Source organism: Lutzomyia longipalpis, chromosome 4 (assembly GCF_024334085.1).
Source record: "Lutzomyia longipalpis isolate SR_M1_2022 chromosome 4, ASM2433408v1".
NCBI classification, from domain to species: Eukaryota; Metazoa; Arthropoda; class Insecta; order Diptera; family Psychodidae; genus Lutzomyia; species Lutzomyia longipalpis.
The window spans coordinates 22,456,971-22,477,816 of record NC_074710.1 but is presented as its reverse complement, the minus strand read 5'-3'; the positions used below and the strand labels follow the sequence as shown (position 1 = coordinate 22,477,816).

Below are 20,846 nucleotides of genomic sequence, written 5' to 3'. Positions count from 1 at the left end.
ACAATGTTCCATCTAATTTAGAGGAGATTTTAAATTGAGAAAATAGTAAAATCTCTCACATTGAATTTTTCGGCTTAAAATTGACTACAAAAAGTATTTGATCCGAGGCGAAAGGACTACCGGGAAAGGCGGGAAAGGACGAGGAAAAAAAGTAGGACAAGAAAGCAACTCTCGTTGTGAAATTCAACATTGTCAAACTCCAATCTCTGATCGAAACCCCCACACACGAGCAATGTGGATGTTTTATGAGATGAAAGCTCCCAGTTTGTGAAATGGTCAGGCTGTGATGCTATATGGTTGGATTTGTGTGGACTACGGGGTAGTTGGAGGAATGAAAAAGAAGTCGAGAACAGAGGCAAACGGAATTAATACATGAACTCCCATCTTGAGCGCGATTGCAATTTTATACGTCTATCAATGTGCGAACCACGAATGGGGAAAATAATAGAGAAAGTGCTTGAAAGAGAAACACGATTTGGGTGTGGAAAAAGGCTTCGACGAAAGGAAAGGCCAACCGTTGGAAAGGAAAGCTTTATGGGGGTATCGTATTCAGGCTGAGGGTAGCTGAATGGGCATCACCAAACCCTCTTTTTGAGAGAGGGCACATAAAGCATTTAACTACTGCTGCAAATGCTGTATCTTTGTATTGTATGAATATATTCTCAATATACTATCTCAACACATTCGCACATTAAGACCACTCTCATTGAATATTTCTGGCAACACATTGATTGGGAGGTTTCATTCTGTCCGTTAAAATATGAAATAATACACCATATTGGCATTAAAATTTTCATCAATGAACCCACATTGAGGCTCTTTTCTCCACCTCCCACTCATAAGTCTTGAACTTTTTCTGAAGAAGATCTATCAGCTTTAATTTTGTTCAACATATTGTATGTATTTAGTTATGCGGCATTTGTATGACGGAAGAGCACATTTCGGTTGTGCCCGGAATACTTCAGGCACACTCTCTCTCTTTCTCTCTCTCTCTCTCTCATCTGTGAATGTCTATTGAATCAGGCAGTTTGTTTTTATTTACCTGGAATTCATTTAGTCGGAAATAAAGGAATTTTGCCAGTGGGAGGCTGAATTGAATCTATTAAATTACATAACACATAGCTCTCTCATCTCTTCGCCTACCAGGAGGCATATTCTACCTTGAATAGAATGTAGGATGTTCTACTTTTTCTTACTTTATTCAATTAATTCAGTTTTTTTCAAAGGAGTTTATTCATTTTTTAACCCTTGGAGGATTTTGCTGAAAAATCGTCTTAAGTCAGATCTGAGTTTTTCTAATCCAGAATAGACTTCTTTAATAATAGCCGTTTATTAAGCCAGGCCTATTTTTTTAAGCCAAATCTTAGTTCCTTTAGGTCAGACTTTTAAGACGCATTCGGACTCATTTCAGCCTGATCTAATCTTGAAACCTTAAAAGTCTGACCTTAAAAAAACTTAATTTTAGTCTACAACAAAGGTCTTGCTTAATAATCTGAGGACTGACTTTAAAAACTTAAACCTAGTTTGAAAAAAACTTTAGTCTAGCTACTTGGTCAGGCTTTCAAGGTTTCAAGATTAGATCAAGCTGAACTGAATCTGTATTCATCTTAAAAGTTGAACCTAAAGGAACTAAGTTTTAAGGCTTTTTTTAAGGCTTAAGTTTTTATGTCAAACTTACATTTTGAGGGTGTTACACAATTTACCTTACAATTGTTTAAGATAAAACTTTTACAGTTTTATTAGTTAAAAGCAGGCTAGGTCTAGTCTAGAATGACCTCGTTAAAAAAAACTAAAGAATAAAATTAAAGCCTGGTTTAAATAAACTCAAAACTGGCTCAGGAAAAGTTAAGCCCGTTAAGCCGATCCGTTATGCTAAAAAAGTTCGCAAAAAACGAAACTTACAAACAAAAACCGACTTAAATTTTTTTTAATAAAAAAATTTCATTGCCTATCGAAAGATTAAACTTTAGAAATTGTAAGATTTTCACTGAACCTGAAAAATATTTTATAAAAAAAAATACAAAAGGATCTTTTAAACGTCAAACTTAAAATCAATCATTGAGAAATGTCAAATGTTAGTGAAGAAGTGTAAAAACGCATCTTAATCATTTTTAACGTCTTTAAGATTAAAAAAAATCTTAATTCTTCCAACTTTATGTAAGTAGTTTCTCCATAGCCTGATGAACAAAATTAACAGCTTCGAAACGTTGCTGAAAAAAAAACATAATTACATTTTAATCATCCTCCCGCTTGATCGCAATTTCGAACAATTTTCACTTAAAATTTGCTTGTATTTGTTCTAACAATTGAGTGTTCCTGTCTTTTTCTTTTTCTACCGTTTGACTATTATTTAAACTTTTTAACGTTTAAAATTTATTTTCTAACGTTTGAAATTTCTATTTATCGCCGCCTTATTACTTACAGACCTTCATAATATAGCTAAAGAAATCCTAATTATGTCTCTTCGTCCCATTCAATGATTCTGAAGACAATTTTTGAAGTCTCCTTGGCCTTCACTCCCCCAACGTATTTTTTCTCAGCTCCAGTACTAAAATCCTAATTGAATGGATTGTGTTTTGTGTGCCAAAAACACGTGATGCCCAATTTAAAATTCCCTACGTGACCTTGCCTTGGTGAAATCTCGCACCATCATCCTCGTGCTGTGTGTACCATTAAGTCAGTATAATGGCCCTTTTTGTGTCTTCTCTGTGGACGAGATAATTCACTTACATGTGGCTCATGGTGGAGATAGCTAGAGATGGCAGCAGAGGTGGTGGCTGCCTTCGCGATGGGGTACTTAACACTATTTTGATGCTTTTAGCACCATGCGGAAAATTGATTAAGCCAATCTCGCGGTCTTCGCGAACGCGCGAAGGTCGGCGTGACATATTGACTTATTAATGCAGAATTTGACATAAATTCAATTTCATCTAATCCCATGAATGTGTGAGAGAGTAGAAGAGAAAATGAAGAAGGAAAAAAAAGAAGAAGAAGGAACGACGAGGGGTCTGTGTGAATGGGGTGCGCAGACTCACCCCTAGTGGAGGGTTGAATATAGCGTGCGCACGCGTTGAGAGGGGTAGAAGTAGAGTCGTTTCCCATTGAGATGGTCACCAAGTGGATGGAAGACTGTGCGAATGTGCCGTGGCGGGTGCGTTTTGAGATTTTCACAGATTTTCCACACTCACTCCTCGTCAATTGACGCCCGATCTTTCAGCCGGCCACGCGAAGTCAGGCAGTCCCTGAGTACACGTCGTGGCGTAAGGACCGCGCGCGGTTTCGATTCTTAACTTATATCACCTCTTGTCAGTCAAAGCATCCCCTCGTACTTGTCTTCTCGCAAAAGGCGCGGTGACCTCCGTGGTCCCATTTCTGTGCCCAAAAAACAGTGATTTTCCTCACAAAAAAAGAATCCTTCTCACGTCTGGCCTCGATGCTGCTGAATCTGTGCATTTTCACTCAGCTTCACTAGCCAACAAAACATAGCGAAGAATCCCTTTCTCCTATCACCCTTCATTCAATGCTGTAAAAAAATCATTCAAACCATCTTCGGGACATTAAAGTTTTAACCAAAGTTCGGGACATTTAGAAGAAAAAAAGCGAAGAATACAATTTAACTTGGTAGTTGTGAAGTGTTTTGTGAAGGAGTTTTCGTTTTTAAAGGAGCAAAATTCTCTCGCATATATGTGTGTTCATCTATATTTGGTATTTTAGCTTGCTTGCGGCAACTATATAGAGAACCTCTGTGTATTTGTTCTTTGTTGTTGGTGGTTATAAAGCTAAAAGCTTCTACTATAAGTGTTTTGTAGTGACAAAGTGCAAAAAGGAAGCTCAAAGACAGTTCTTGTAGTGAAGATTAATGCCAAGTTCAGGGAGAAATCCTTCGGGGGAGAGAGCTTACTTCATTCACGTAAATGTCAAATTATTTCAACAACCCCCCTATGTAATTTTAAGGACCGCACTGGGGTTGAATGATTAAAACTTGAATTGGTTAGAATTGGGGTGAAGTTTTACTTTATCGGAATACTTATGCTGGTTACTTCTCACCATGTTCGAAATAAATTAGATTATTGAGTAAACTAGCTGCTAAGAACAAGCCTACTTCTTTTGCTTCTATGAGTAAACTGTGCTGTACCAGCTAACTAGCTGTTGTGAATAAGTTTAGTTATAGGAGGAACCTATCTGAGCGAGTTATGAGCTGAGAACAAGCGAGTTATGGTAAACGAGTTAGGTGATAAGAGCAAGCTAGCTGGTAAAGACAAGCTATCTACTAAGAGCAAGTCATTTGCTAAATGCAAGCTATCTGCCAAGAGCAAACTAGTTGTTGTGAGGAAGTCAGGTGATAGGAGCAAATCAAATGCTAATAGGAAGCTGTGCACAAGTTAAGTAATAGAAGCAAGCTAGCTATTAAGAACAAGCTAGTTGTTGTGAACAAGTTGAGTGATAAGAGCAAGTCATTTACTAAGTGCAAGCTATCTGCCAAGAGCAAACTAGTTGTTGTGAGGAAGTCAGGTGATAGGAGCAAATTAGCTACTAATAGCAAGCTAGTTGTAGGGAACAAGTTAAATGATAGGAGCAAGCCAGCTGTTAAAAACAGGCTAGTTGGTGTGAACGAGCTAGATGATACGAGCAAGCTAGGTGTTAAGAAAAGGCAGATGTTGTGAACGAGCCAGGTGATTAGAACAAGCTACCTGTTACAAACAGGCTAGTTGATGTGAACGAGTTAGGTGATAGGAGCAATCTAGAAGCTGTAACAGCTAGAAGACTATCTGCTACGAGCTAATAGCTATCATCTAGAAAAAACCAAGCTTTTATGAGCAAACTAGGTATTGATACGAACAAACTAGCCGGTATATGTAAAATAGCGTATAGGAGCTAATTCAGTACAACGAGAAGTTTTGTTGCAACAAGCAAGCCTGCTATTATAAATTAACTGCTGTGTACCAGATAGCTTCTATGGTCAAACTGACTGTTTAAAACAATCTAGTTGTAACTAGGCAAGTTAGCTGCTATGATCAAACGAGCTGATTCAACAGGTTAGTAGTTTTAGGCTAGTTTGCTTTTAAGACTCAGCTACCTACTTCGTACAACGAAAATAAGTTCAGTTAAAAATCAGATGTTTAGTCTCCGGTTCCCTAAACTCTCTACTTAAATAGTAAGACAGAAGTAAGGAAAGACAAAGTTTTCTAAAACCGAGTGAATCCGGTTCAGAAGAAAGTTAAAGCTACTAAAGTTCCAGTCAAAAAATCCCACCAATTCAGACTTCCTTGACAGCCTTCAGGAACTTTAGCTCTGAAAGAGTGCAAAATTGATTGAAATCCTGATGAATGTTGCTCACATTATTAAAAGGGCACAAAATTACACCGCACAGTTCAAAAGTGCACGTGTCACGTTCAATTCATCAGCCCATTCATTCCACTTGTATGGAGCAAAACTTCCTTTTAAAATCCACATAGCTCAAAAGAATCCTCGTGCCAGGATGAAAATGTGAAATATATTGCAAAAAAAAATCCAATTATGTTTAAATTACATCCACTTGAGCAAAATCCTCCGATATTGTGTGGAGTTATTAATACATCTCGTGAGGGGTTTTTGGAATTCCAATCATCTTCTCCTACCCTCTCCCTCAATTTTCGCATGTAGTACAAGTTGATTGCCCTTCGTAAAAGGAATGACCTCGCGATGTTGAAGATAAGATGCCGAAAAGGAATTTTTCAACATTAATTAGTTTAAAAGTAAACACAATGTTCTCTCTCTGTGGGGTTGATTAAAATAAACGAAAATTATTTCAGTTGCGTCGGGGAGAGAATTTTGAAAAGGAACCCCAAGGGGTTGGGGTGGGGGTGAAGGGTAGCCAAATGTGCGTATACTTTGAGGGATTCCCAGAGCGATGATATCGTCTCGTGCTCGAGATTATCTCTCTGTTCCTTTGACTTGCTCACATAATTCCATTTCATCGTGCCGAAGATGTCCACATTCAATTGCGGAGCTTTTCCCCCGAGGGGCCAAACACTTGCAACAGCAAGTTTTCTCTGGTAGTTGGGGGTAGAATATCAAAATGATTTTTATTATTTTGTCTTTGCAAAACAGACTTGGTGTGACTACATTGATCTTGGGAGCTTTTTTGACTTCCTTTTTTTTTTTGGCCCAGTAGAGCAGTGGCAAAGCAGACGGTCCCAGTGTCCGTTTGCTCTGTCCCTGGGAGGGTCGGCGGGTTCGAGGCTCGGTGGTGTTCGATTGGCTGTAATGCAGATATGAAAAAAGATCTCATTCGGTCAGGAATGCCCCCACTCGTTCCCACCAGTGCAATATTACAACGAGAGGCAACTCTTGAACTGATATTGACTGCTCTGCACCGTTGCTTGTGATAAAAACTTATGAATGAGGAATATTCCTAACACAAAGTCACAATGCAACAAAAATGCCTCTCTGAGGTTGACGTCAGGTCGGCAGCCATTAAAAATCAAAGCCAAAAATTTGTGTGTGAGAAGCCAACCCCAGTAATGGGACAAATGGCTATGTGTGTTGTTGTTGTTGTTTGTTTTGGAGCTTTTTTTCAAAGATAAAAGGAAAAATTTTAAGCTTTTATGAGAATATAAATTTCTTATTGTATTACACCGCAAAAAAGCTCTGATAAATGTACATAATGCAGCTTATTTTATTTGATTTAAATCTCAATTATCTCTTACAGAGAAAATCTCTGATTGATCATAAAATAAAATAAAATTAAATAACAATTTTTTAATAAAATTAATTTCTTCCAAAAAACATATTTCCGCGTTGAATTAAAAAAAAAAGCTCTGCATTTATCATTTAAAATTAATTACAGCATATTTACCGAGTTGAATAAATACTCAATAAATTTCTGGAATTACCAATCTGCAGAAATTAGGGGAGGATGTTTCAAAAATGGGTTCTTTTCTATAAAATTTTTATATTTTTTTGCAAATTGTCTTTATCGATTCAGTTAAAAATCGTTTTATTTGATAGGAAAGAATTAGAATTTCTTTTATTAAAAAAAATATCAAGCTTGTTAACCCTTTTGCGTCCACGTGCAACATAGAAATATTGAAATTTGCACTCTAAGAAATCTCAAACAAGACTTTTCTTAGGCAAAATGTCTCTTTTTTTTGCCTCTTTTGCGTAAATTTGAAACATTTCTAAATTCGAAAAAACAATGTAATTTATAAAAATTTCAGGAAATAAAATTTTTCTTGTTTGGGTATGATTCAGAGAACGCGAAAGGGTTAATCTTAGCCCCCAATTAACTGTGAGAATATTGAATTTGAAGCTGTAACAACATATCATTCAAACATATTTTTTACAAATAAAAAAAAAACGCAGCTACGTTGCCGTTTTGTAGTCAAAATATGAAAATTCTTCGAAAAAATATCGAATTGTATGGGAACTTTATTACGGTTGGATAGAGTGATAAAAATACTGAGAAATAATCATAAATAATTGTCTAATTCATCCAATAAAATTTTAGAATTCTTTATCTATTCATTTTTAATGTTCGAATATGGAAATTTTTCGAAAAAATATCGAATTTGTATGGGAGCTTTATTACGGTTGGATAGTGGGTGATGAAAATAGTGAGAAATAATCATAAATAATTGTCCTATATATCCAAAAAAAAATTAGAATTCGTTATCTATTCTTTTTAGTCGGAATATGAAAATTTTTCGAAAAAATATCGAATTTGTAAGGGAACTCTGTTAGGAAGGGCAGGGGGTTCTATGGCTAAAATACAAGAATAACAAGACATATTTCTAAGTACTACAGACCCCGTTATCTATTCATTAAGTAGGTGTAAATCGAAGCACTTTGGGCAAGAATCTCTAAATTCATACCAAATTTCATCACGATCGGCATAGCCGTTTTGAGAGAACTCACTTGCCCCAAAAAAAAGTCGGACAGACTGATCTTCTTAACCGATATCAGGGTCAGATTTATGCCATATTTCTCTATAAAAAATGTTCATAAAATTAGAATTATTTAATTTTAAAAATTCGCCAATACGCAATATAATTTCCTGCCCAATTTTTATCATTTCCATACAAAGAATTTTTAATTACATTTTTTCGTTATTTATTTTCGCATATTGATTATTTGTATAGGTTAAATATATCATGAATTCTTAGCCAGTTAGACTAATTTAACATATGTACATACATACATATATAATATAGATAGCAAGCAAACTTCTTCAACATATAGGAGGTGATTTTGTCAGACAAATGACTTGAGTTCGTGTGAATAAATTTGAAAATTAAAACGTGACTTTACACTGTAATTGCCTTTAGTATAAATCACATCATTCAGCAACTATCATTCCAATGTACCACCCTCCTCCCTTCTACCCCATCATAGAATCCGTATGGAGCGCATTATTGTAATTACGCTATTCATGTATAATGATTAATTACGCGGAGCATGCAAACAAATAAATTTCCTACGGTCCGCTGTCACTACACACTTCGGATATATAAATAATTCAGTTTGACACCTAATTTATAAAACGTCAACTATGAGCCCAGCAGCGCTCCGTTCGGCAGTCAACAAGCAACTCTCACCCACCCACTGCCCCACCCTCCCCTATTTCGCCACCATTTATACACTTCACACACGACCACCTCGGGTCAAAGGTCCCCACCCCCGGGGAGTGGGAGGAGGTGGCGTCCAACTGAGGGGAAAAGTCCATGTGCTGCAACTTCTGCGAGTGGACAACTTAAGCATGGATTTGCAAAAAGGGGAAGGGGCTAGAAAAAATGGTGTTAATAAATTTTGGAAATCCTCAAAAGGGATTCGCTTTGGACGCTATTTTTTTTTTTTTGAAAGGTGAATAACTCCATTTTCGTCACTGTGAGAATAAATTGGAATGAATTTCTTATTTATGCGATGCATTAACTTCCCATTTGTTTTGAAGGGGTTAATGTAAAAAAAACATCAAATACATAAAGGAGTTTATTCATTTTGAGAACTTTCATAACATTAAATTAATAAAAATACAGAATTCCTAACAGAATTAGCCCTTTGAGGATAGAATGTTTCGTTGAATATTTGATCCTTATATTTTTTTTTTTTAAGAAAAAGGAAAGTTTTTAAAGTTTTCTTTGGTGCATACGTTTTTGGGAATGTGAGGACGAATAATCAGAATCTCGACAAATAATCTCAATTTCGTCAAATAATTCAATTCTTTTAGAGAATAAAGAATAATCTGAATGTTCTTGACGAATAATCCGAATCTCAACGAATAATTCGATTCCTTTTGAAGAATAATCCGAATCTTCACGAATAAACTGAATCTCGACGATTATTTTGAACTGCGAGAAATATTCTGAAATGCAACGAATAATCCAAATTTTGACAAATACTCCAAAACTCGACTAATAAGCCGAGTCTCAAAGAATAATTCGATTCCTTATACCGAATAATCAAAATCTTGCCGAATGATCTGAATTTCGTAGAATAATCCGAATATTTATTGAAAGTATTCCGAATATTCTTAATAAACAATCCAAATTCTTTGATGAATAATCAGAATCTTGACGAATAATTCAAATCTTAACGTACAATCCGAAGATTTACATTCAGATAAACATCCCTTGAGACTCTATGCTCATACCAAAGTCAATAAGGACAGTACAGAAAAGCTATATCTGACGGAAACACAGCTAAAATCTCAAAACAGCTCCTTTAATACACTTCCTACGTCCGGAAGACAAAGATTTCTTTCTTAAAGAAAACTGCAATCTTTTTATGAACCCCGTAGTGAATATCTTGAGTAACCAACTGCCCTCCAGTCTTCCCTTAAACTCTTCACTTGATAAAAAAATTAAATACTTCAGTAGAGGGTTTTCCGAGTCTGATTAATTACTGCTGACACACCAACAAACACATAATTTGCTTTTTTTTAATGCATTTTGCACTAAATTGATTTTATTGTGGTGAAATTTCAACTTTCATCATAATTCTGCAAAACATACATACACACCCCCCCTTCCGCACCCCTTAACCGCTTCCATTGGAGGGTGGTGAAGTGTATAAAATGCACCAGTTCGAACATGGCGAGTGTTGAATTTCCTTGCAATTAATTTTAATAATTTTGCAATTAGACGATGCTGTAATTTATATCCGCACAGCGTGGTTTTTGCTCTCTCTTCTCCTATATAGACTCTTCGCACCCCCCTTGCACTGCATTACAGACACATTTTTGGCGGGTTTGGGGTGGAGACAACAAATGAGTTGGTGAATTGTTGAAAAGGGGGTTTGAGGGTGGTGGGTGGCAAAGACACTGCGAAGCTCTGCGTTTCCTCATAATCCATTTTTCATTAAGAATATAAACTTAAGCGCATGAGGAAGGATGCTAAAAGGCAAAGATGAAAAGCATCCCTCTCTCTCCCTCTCTCATGAAAAGTTCTCTAAAATATTTATTTTTTGACTCTCAATATTCTTTTGAGTGACTTTCACAGTGAAATCTCGCACATTTCACTAAACAGCACGCCAAGGCATAAATACATACATATGTACGTGAACTTATGGAGGGAATGTTCTCACAATGAGGGTATTTTGTGCTGTATCATGCCACGTGAATATGCCGGAAATCCGGTCGAATTCCAGGAGAATTTTAATCTTTTACAAAATGGAAAAATTGCCCTTCAGGAAAACTCTCAGAGAGCTAATAGATTGAAAATGAAACAACAAACCCCTTATCCTCCTGAAATAAATCCTCCAAAACTCATTGAAATATTTAATAACCCCCCAAAGTGAGTTATTTTTAACCCCCCACCCCAATGCCTTTGCCCCAATGTCTCTATCAGGAAAAATAAATTGGGACAACATTGAGAGATTTTCTTATCAAACTTCCCCCGCGCGCTGAAGGATTTCTCTGCATCATGTAGATTCTTCCTCACACTCACCCACCCACAACGTGAGGGGTTGAAAATCAATTTTCAAATATGAAACCAAATTGCTAAAACCCAGGGGGTCACACCCAATCCCAAAAATGGCAATGTGAGAGCAATAATTTAATTGAATTACATGAAATTCGTCCCATGAATTAATTTTGTGAAATTTTAGATTCAATTATGGTTCATCTGACGCATTTGTGGTGGCCTTTTATGGAATTGTTAACCCGAATTTCTATATACATACATATATGATGGCACAAGGGGGTGCATTTCATTTAGGAATTTCAATCAAATTAAGTGGAAAAGTTTGTGCAATTTTTTTTCAATCAGATGCTGAAGAAATTTTTGAAAAAATCGCTGTGTTTCTTCGAAATTTCAATTCTTAATCAATCAGGGGTATAGCCGCAGGGAGGATGGTTAAACACCTCAAAATTTTGAGCAAATTAAGATTTTTTATAAGGATCAAAAAGAATAATTTGCAGGATAAAAAAATTTCATGAAAAATTTGAAAAAAGAACTTTGAAAATTGTAAAAAAGTTACATCAAGCATTAGAAAAAAAACATCAAATGTCATAAAAATAAAAATATAAAACGTTAGGAAAGTACGTTAAAAAGTAAGAAACGTCAAATAATTGAAAAAAAAAACCGTTAATAATGAAAAACCGAACGTCAAACGCATAAGATTCGTTAAGAAAGTTGTCAAACGTTAAAAAACGTTTGACGTGAAGCGTTAACAAAAACATCAAACGTTAGAAAAAGACATCAAATATAAGAAATATCAAGTATATGTCAAAAGTGACATCTAAATGTTACAAAATAAACTTTTAACGTTAGAAAAAAAAAGTTATATGTCAGTAAAAAATGTCATATAATATAAAACAAATTGTTGAATGTCAGAAAATAAATTTAATGTTAGATAAGGCCTAAAAAAATGCTGCTGTTGACTTTGTTTTACTGATTTTTAGTTGAAAATACGCTTTTCTAAATGATTTGAAATGATTTTGTAAAGAATTATTGCCTTTTCATTAAAACTAATCGAACATAAGCTCTTTAGCGAAAGCATTTATGTATGTATTGTATATAGCATTAAACCTTCAAAGTTCAAATAATTTTAAAAAACCTTTTTTTAACGAATTTTTCTTAAATAAATATTCAAATAAAAAGAATAAAAAAATGTTTCATCATCCTTATTTTAAATTTGTGCTTCTAAAAAGCTCCTCGTTGGTGCTTTATTCAAAGTTCAACTTTAGTTTCCCCATGGGGGGTATTTCCCAACAAATCTCTGCTGCTTTTCCGCCTCTCTCTCTCTCTCTCTCGTGCCCTCTTACAGGGTGGTGGAGGCACATAAATAAAAACAACCTCAATGTCCCCGACAGCGCAGAAACCTAAAAGTGGATAAACAAGAGAACACACACATTCACCTCCCGCCGCCCCCCGTCGGAGTCACCTTTCGTCCCAACTTCACGCGCTCACGTGGAGAATAATGGCCCTTCATGTTTCAAATTATGATTCTAATCGGTGTGTGTACCGATAAAAATCACCCAGAGCGCGCGAGGAATCGCACTCCGTGGGCACGCCGTGCAGTTGCGGTGTCGAAGGTGGGAGGAAAAGCTCAAAAGAAGTCGATTTATGACGGTTATGCGTATAATTTGACAGTTAGCAGGTATTTTATAAGTCATTTCCCCTCCATGCTCGATTTTATCCAGACACGAACACGCAATCCAAACATATCGGGCGTGTTGGGATTTCTTCATTTCAACACATTATTACATGCAATTTTTGTCACTTTGGACATTTTTTTTCACGCCCAACCCCTTCTGCAAAGGAATTTCCAGTGAAAATTCACACGCTCTTTGCAAAAAAAGGGAAAATGTGTTCAAGTTTTCCGCAAAATAGGAGAAAACTATTTTATTTTAACGAATTCCTGGAAATTTTTCTTTGATTATTTTTACTCCTAATTTGTACGTTTGCCTGACCATTTAACGAGGAATTCTTGGAAAATTATTGAAGGGCGTGAATTTCCATCTCTGGAAATAGAATACATAAATTCTGAGAAAATTAAAAAGAGATTCTTCTAGAATCTAAGAGACTCGTTTATTTTTTTGGCGGTGTGTGATTGATTATTTATTAATTTTTCTTAGAATTCTTCCATGGATTAGGAATAAGGAGAATAATAATAAATAAGTATAAAAATATGTTAAACTGTAGACAAGCTATAGCTGTTTCCATATATGACGTTTCGAAGGTTAATTTCCCTCTTCATCAGGTCTATAATGAAAGGACGAGTCTCACTTTGGCTTCGCCTTTGAGTTCGCGAGAACCTTCATTACCTTCCATGTATTAGATTCCCTGATCGTTTGGGAAGGAAGATCTACTAAATAACTCGAGTAGGGGGGGGGGGAGGTCAAATACAGGGGTTAGGGTCAATTAAAGGATCAAAAAATCTAGGTTGACAACTCCTCAAATCCGTGTCTTTTGGAGAAGTCTGGGTTAGGGATTAATTTCGCAGAAAGATACTAAAGATTGAACAATCTTTCTTCATCCTCATTGTATCCTCGTAAAACATCATTGATGCCATTCATGCATCTCAACTGTTCTCTGATTTTGTTGAGTATCCTCCGTATGTTTTGAATACTTATATTGTCTTTTTAAATGCTCATAATAATTCCATTGAACACATAACTTCCTGTTACAAAGTTGAACAAGATGTAGTCATCGACTTCTTCTCTATCAGACGTACATAATTCAGTAGAAAGTTCCTGACAGGCATATGTGGAACATTCTTGTAGTACAACGGATCTATAATGATACTACATAACGATTAAAGAGCCTTAGCATCCGGCTCGCGCCTTTAAAATTAATGAAGATTGCTCATTCAGCGTCTGTGTGGCTTAATCCAAGAAAAGAATTTCTTTTGCGTCTTCACTATATTGGCACTGATGTCAGTAATAATTCCTATGAATAAATTTCAAGATGGCGATGTGAAAATATATTTGGAAAATAACTTTTATTGACAAATTAAATGAATTTGGAAGAAATTAATCACAGATGTTGCTTTAATGAACGTTTTTTAGAGCATTTCGTAGCTTGTATCAGTACTTGTAGTAAAGACCATACATTTCAATGGTCTTTACTACAAGTGCTGATACAGTGACGATTTATGCATGTTTTGATTGTCGTCCAATTCTATGTAAGTACTTGAAACAAACTCATCTTTGATAAAAAAAGGAAAAATTCATAGTTTATTTTCACTGAGGAAATTTACTTTAACCTTATCGTCTATTTCAGCATTAAAATTTTATGTCTTCCTTTTCCACAATATTGTCAATTAGAGTTTACGTTAATAATTTATTTTTTAAGGAACAACAAAAATTTTAAAGAAACTTTATAAATTAAATTTAATGATTTTACTAATTGGGCTCCATTCAATCAAAGATTGAAACAAAGAGTTAACAACATTGAACATAATTACGGTTTGTCACGTCTCTATGTTTTAATACTACACAAATATTCCAGGGGCTAACTAATTTAATTTTTGAGGTGTGGAGTTAATTTTAAAAAAATATATATATCTTACAAAAAGCGAACGCTACATACATACTTTTACGTTTTGTAGTCGGTTCGGTATTCCCATTTCCGTTGCCTTGACTTAAATGTTGTGTTATTCGCGTCCTCTTTTTTAAACTTTTCTTAACAGTAATAGATATCTGGTTGCTTTGGTGCTTTCTTCTTTGTTGAAAAGGGCGTTCCATGCTTTCATGCTTTCTTTTTTTTTCCATGCTGCATTGTAAAAACGGCTAAGTCGGTTCAGAGCCCATACAAAGTTAGCCGACTTAGCCGTTTTTACAATGTAGCCCTCGTTATGTTCCATATTTTTGTAGGCATTTTAATAATAATAAATTTATTTTCTTCCTTCAGTAGAGATTTTGGTTATTTTGTGTTGATCGGAGATTAGTATGGTCGTTGATGATGTCGCCTCGACGATCCGTACTCAGTGAAACCGAATTTATTTTCGGCTAAAGAGCCCATTTCTCCGATTCATTTTGGCGCGATTAGCGCTCACTCGTTGCAATGCCAACAATTTTAGAATATTCTAACCATTACTCTAATACGTACTTGGGTATTTTTCATAGGTATACTAACTATGTATATGTTACTCTAGTGGAATCTGACGGAATTTGATATTTTTGTTGGTATAGGATAAATCCTTAGAAAGAAAATTTATAAGAAATGTTAATAAAAATTCCATCCACTGAGGAAGACTCACAGAAGCGTCGAAAGCATTGGCCCTTAAAATTGAAAGGATGCGTTTGGATTGACCTACCGTCTCTTGGCTGACGCAATGGAAAGGATTTATCCTATACTAATAAAAATATTTATCTGTTAAATTACTCTTAATCGTAATTTCTATACTTATCAGATTTTGGTAAAACCTTAAAAAAAGAAGATATTTAGTAGGTACTTTATAGGTTTGAATTGAGTACTCTTTTCCTCATTTTAAGCTTCTGTAGTCAAAGATCTTTGTGTGGGTTAGGATTAATAAAAAAGAAAGCTTCAGTTGGAATTAAAACTAAGACATGTTTGTCCACGGAAAAAAATTAATTCCTTTTTGCAAATGATCCAATAATGGGCTTTATTCAGCGACAAAGAAATCCTTGAAATCTTTAAATTTTGTACTGAAATTTTAAGATTTCAAGCGAATTTCAAGGGTTTCTTGGTCGCTGAATAAGGCCCAATATTTCCATAGAACATCAAAGTGACGTCATTATTTCCATTTCTCTTTATTTTGTTTGCTGTCTCTGTTCAGTCTAATTGAAAAAAATCGTAAATCTGTATGGCAATTAGTTTCTTCTTATGCTTTTTTGTCCTCTTCAGGAATTTTCTTATCCTTTGTTTTGCCTAAAGGAAATAATGATGCAAATACCTATATGATTTGTTTAAAATTCATTTTCTCTATTTCAGAGAGGTAATTAAATTAAATCTTTCAACTCCAACCTAACCTCCCCCTAATAGTTCTGTCACGTAATTTTCAGTTAATTTTATTATAAAATAAATTCACTGACAAATTTATTGTCCTCAAATATTTTTGAATGAATTAAAAAAATATATTTAAATTTATTCCTGGAATAAAATAAAACAGCGTTGATTAATTTTTCAATATTTGAACAGACATTTTTTATCATATACCTACATACATTTTTTTTGCAATGTGGAAAAACTACGTATAATTGTTGAGTTTTCCACACAAAATATATATTTTTCTGAATCCACCCGCGTTGGATATTTGGCTAAAAGGGTGTTTACAATTTTTAACTCTCCCATCCATATTGTTTAATTTGTCCAACCATGTAAATTTAAAAAAAAAAGCAAAACCATGGAGTTGATAAAAATCGCCCCAAATGAGTTTCATTATGCAAATAGATTGACTGAAACAAATAAATCATGGACAAAGCGGAAATTTAGTTTTGAGCAAAAGAGGGGTAATTGGAATAAAATATTTAATTAAATTTATCATTCCGCCGAGGCAATGAAAATGCACAAACAACTTTCCTCGCGAAATATATTTGTTAACGTACGCGCGCTCTTTGTACGAGAAAAAAAGAGAATTTTATTTGATTTTTTTCATTAATTTAGCTCTTGTTTTTTTTTTGAAGATAGATCGATTAAAAAAATTTAATAATGTTTTTTTTGTGCATTGTTTGCACAAATGTTTGGGCACAATATAGACTATGGGGTTGTTTCGGGGAAAATTAAATTAGTTTGTTAGCTGTAGTCACAGAAAATTGGTGCCGTTCAAAAAGAACCTCCCGATTGTATACAAAATATATATAAAATATTTTGCAAGTTTTTTAATTGTTCTGTTTTCTCTCTTTTTTTGCAGAAAAATCCTCCACAAAATTAATGGACAGCAAAAGCACGAACTAAACAAAAAAGAAATAAAATTTAATCACTAAAAAAAAGATTTGCTCAATTAAAAAGAAAAACAAATAAAAAATGACGATATATATGTGCTAAAAATGTGTGTGTGTTAAATAAAGTGTCTGAGTGTGTAGAGATTATTAAAAAAAAATAAAAATAAAAAAAATCTCATTGGAGTGTTGTAGAAAACCTTTAGAGCGTCCATTCCTTGTTGTGAGTGTAAAGTTTTTTAACAATAAATCTTCGTGGTTTAGTGATGACGTCATGAGAGCCCTCTTCGATTGGCGCTTTTGGATACTATTTTGCATATATTTTGCCCAACAATGTAAGTACATATACATAACAGCCTTTTGACCTTTGTGTCTTTACTTTTTCCTTAAAAAAAATAAGGATAAAAGAAAATAATTAATTAATTTGTGATAGCAAGGAGTCTATGCATTTTGAGGTTTTCCTGGTATTTTCTTTTATAGTGGAAAGATAAAATAAATTAGTGAATTACGAGGATCATAGAAATTCCAAGAAACTATTTTTAAAGGGTTAAGAAATTATTTATTTATATATTTATTTATTTTATTTATAAAAGGGGTGCCATCATTGCTGATGATTCCCCTGCAACAAATTAAAAAAAATAAATTAATTAATTAACTTTAATTGAAGAAGTCTTGACGGAACCTTTTTTGTAGGAGAATTTTTTTTCTTCCGGGGGCGTCAATATATTGGATGCGGGTTTAAAAGAAACGAATCTTTTCCCAAAGCTTTCGGCTTTTCACCACGGCTTCCTCAGTGATACGATTGTCAATTATTCGAACCCTTCGGTGGAATTCACTACTCAGTCGGGCTTAAAAAATTCAGTCGGTCTTAAGGTTTTGAGTCAGTTTTTTTTTAAATCTGACTTAAAATTTTAAAGTCGGTCTTAAAATTTCTAAGTCAGTCTTAAGGTTTCAAGTCAGTTTTTAAGTCGGTCCTAAAATTTTTAAGTCATTTTTAAAATTTCTAAGGCGGTTTTAAGGTTTTAAGTCTGTCTTAAAATTTCTAAGTCAGATTAACTAACTGCACATTTTTCAATTTTTTAAGTTCCAAAAAGCTCATCTGACAATCTCTAAACATCAAAATATGTAAAATTTTATGAAAAATGTGCAGTTAATAAATCTAACTTAAAAATTTTAAGACCGACTTAGAAATTTTAGGACCGACTTTTAAATTTTAAGACCGACTTAAAAATTTCAAATCAGACTTTAAAAAACTGACTTAAAACCTTTGGACCGACTTAAAAACCGACTGAAATTTTTAAGCCCGACTGAGAAAAATTCGCTTATAGGGATTTTTTTTAAACAAAATACAAAACTATTTGTTTTTTTTTCTGACGTTATTAAGGCCGAAAGCTTTGGCTTAAATTGCTGCTTTTTCTTGGGTGAGCGGGAATTTTCTCTGACAAACAACGGAAGGTTTGAAAAACAAAAAAAACACAACTTCTAAACATATTCTCCTATTTTAAATCTCTTAAATTTTTAGAACCACTGCACTGCCCGGTAAAGGGTTAACGTGTTTGAATGCTTTTCAGCAAGCCTAATTCAAATTGCTGATCCACATGCTTTTTAGGAAATTATTTCAAACACAAGAGATGGCGAGAGAGAAAATTCAGCGAATGTGGAAATTGTGTACAAACCACTAGTATTTAATAAACAAAATATCTTACATTCAACATTCTCTCTGGTAATGCATAGAGAAAGGGTTGAAGCAATAGAAATGGAAAATATCGAGTGGAAAAGCATAGAGAGTTGCTGACCACTAAACTTCCATGCAATGGGTCAATATTTGTGCGCTTTCGCCGGGGAGTGTGTGTGTGGTATTAAATGTTCACGGAACACTTGAATTGCATCCGATAGGAGCCATGAAAAGTCACAGAGGCCGCATCGCCTGACCCACCCCTCGGTGTACGCCTGACCTGCCCATTTGAGTCTTTTGTACAGAGCAAGAGTGAGTCCCCCACTTGGGTTTGGGGCGTGAAAATCGAGATGAAACTCCACGTTTTGGGTGGGCTCTCAACTATAGATGCCGATGCTAGTTCATACCCTGCAGTGTGTTATGCTCTGTTTTTATCGGCGCACCAATAATTAATCATGATTCTCCACTTCCTTCCGTTCATTTATAGCCATACCACACAACAATCCCACCAACTATAAATAACCCCCAAAAGCACCCCTACCCCTAACGAACGGTGTATGTGGGAAAAATGCATTGTATATAGGTTGATTTAGGTGGCTATGATGGGAAAATGAAAGCTTTTTAACTTTCTCACCGCACACAGGATTATTTTCCAAGCTAAACTTTTTTTTCCATCAACTTAGTTGAGCTTTTTTTGCAATTAAAAAAGCACGACAACGTGTTAATTAGGAGATTCCTCCAGGGTGAAATCTAGGGAGGGGTACAACGAGGTACATATATGTCTCCACATTGCAATGGGAAAATTGAAAACTACACCCACACAATGATCGCATCCTGTTAAATGGACTTTAATTAGATATTTCTGCTTTTCGCGCGAGTTAGTTTGTAATTTTGCATTTTTTCCAATTAAAAAGTTTCCTTGATAGAAGATTTAAAAAAAATGCAGTTTTCTATATACAAATTATGTTATACATGTAGGTATTTAAAAGCTGAAAAGCCTGTCTATTTGTTTGTGGCACATGAACTCCTCCGAAACGGCTGAGCCGATCTTGATGAAATATATTAACGATACGACATACAATTTACGCCTGATATTGTGATTGATTTCCCCTAAAGAAAAAGTCCTTAAATCACAAAACCCTCTACCAGAGCTTAAAAAGTATCTATGTATGCAATCAAAGTACACGATTCCGGAAGATATATCATTCATTTAATCAGAGATTATGGGTGTCATGGCTGTGTGACTTTTGCAATAGAATATATCTAAAGAAGGATGCTTATCATCTTCAATCTATGGCATTCGCTGTGCCAAAATTCCAAATCACTCCACCAATAACCTGACACGGCCAGACACTTATCGGGAAGAGGATAAAATGTTTCGGTCTCCGTCACATTTTGTGCACACTTGACTAAATCTTCGAAACATACGAAGAAGAAGGAAGAAAAAAATCCCATCTCTTCAAATTCACTGTATCGACGATGGATCCCACCCCCCTTTAGGCTGCTGGTGGGTGGAATGCCGACAAAGAGCGGAAGAAGTCGTCAGCAGAAAAAAAAGTGGCATAAAATGGAATCACATTGAAGACAATGGGGGCTCGCAAACAATTGCACACGCCCGGAAACGGAAATTTTTTCTTCCTTATTTTGCTAGCACATAAATATCAAATCCATCACACAATGGCGAGAAAGTCCTCTTCGCCACCCCCTCCCGCCAACGATCTGAAAAAAAATCCGGGCTTTCAATGGGAAAATAGGGTGTGTGTGTGTATATGTGGGGTTGGTGGAAAACATCCCCTACGCAGCCGGGAGTTCGTTTCGTGTACAAGAAATGGCGACACCGGATGGCAATAATCATTCCGCCTTTCATCCTCATCATTTTTCTTCGCCCAACAAAGTGCATGAAGGGACACAAAAAAAACAAACTCCCGCGCTTTTTGGGTTTGATTTTACTTTGAAAATCACTCGAGAGTTGTTTTGCTCACCCCCCAACCACGGCGGGGGATGTCTATCAAGGGAAATTTCTTCGTATGTGTTTTTGATTTATTTTCCTTTTCCCACTTACACGTCATATCCTTTTATCATTGCAATCCGTATGATTTTGTGACGCTTTTATTGTTTGCGGCAATTTCTTGCGAAGCAGCTATATAGCTGCACCCCCGTTGTCGCAATCTTGCACCGAAACATCCATCATCTTCCCCCAGAAAATAATTTCGATTCAACATTGAAGAAAATCTAACACATCAACAGAGAAAATTTATTCAAAAACCTCCAAAGATTAGTTTTGAAAAAAAGGATCGATTTTGTATAGGGTTACCACCTGTAAGGGTCATATCCGAAGACTGTAGTTTT

The 20,846-nt window shown here is 35.2% G+C and overlaps 1 protein-coding gene across 2 annotated transcripts in view; it reads left to right on the top strand.

The window, feature by feature from the left end:
- The first annotated feature begins 3,189 nt into the window (after positions 1-3,189).
- The window catches only part of LOC129794946 (uncharacterized), a 271,489-nt gene continuing 253,832 nt past the window's right edge, over positions 3,190-20,846 (top strand). For both annotated transcript variants that reach the window (XM_055835884.1, XM_055835883.1), the window contains exons 1-2: positions 3,190-3,910; positions 16,795-17,157. In XM_055835884.1, coding sequence (XP_055691859.1) covers positions 17,097-17,157 — 61 coding nt within the window. In that variant the 5' untranslated portion in view covers positions 3,190-3,910; positions 16,795-17,096. The remainder of the gene's footprint in view (positions 3,911-16,794; positions 17,158-20,846) is intronic.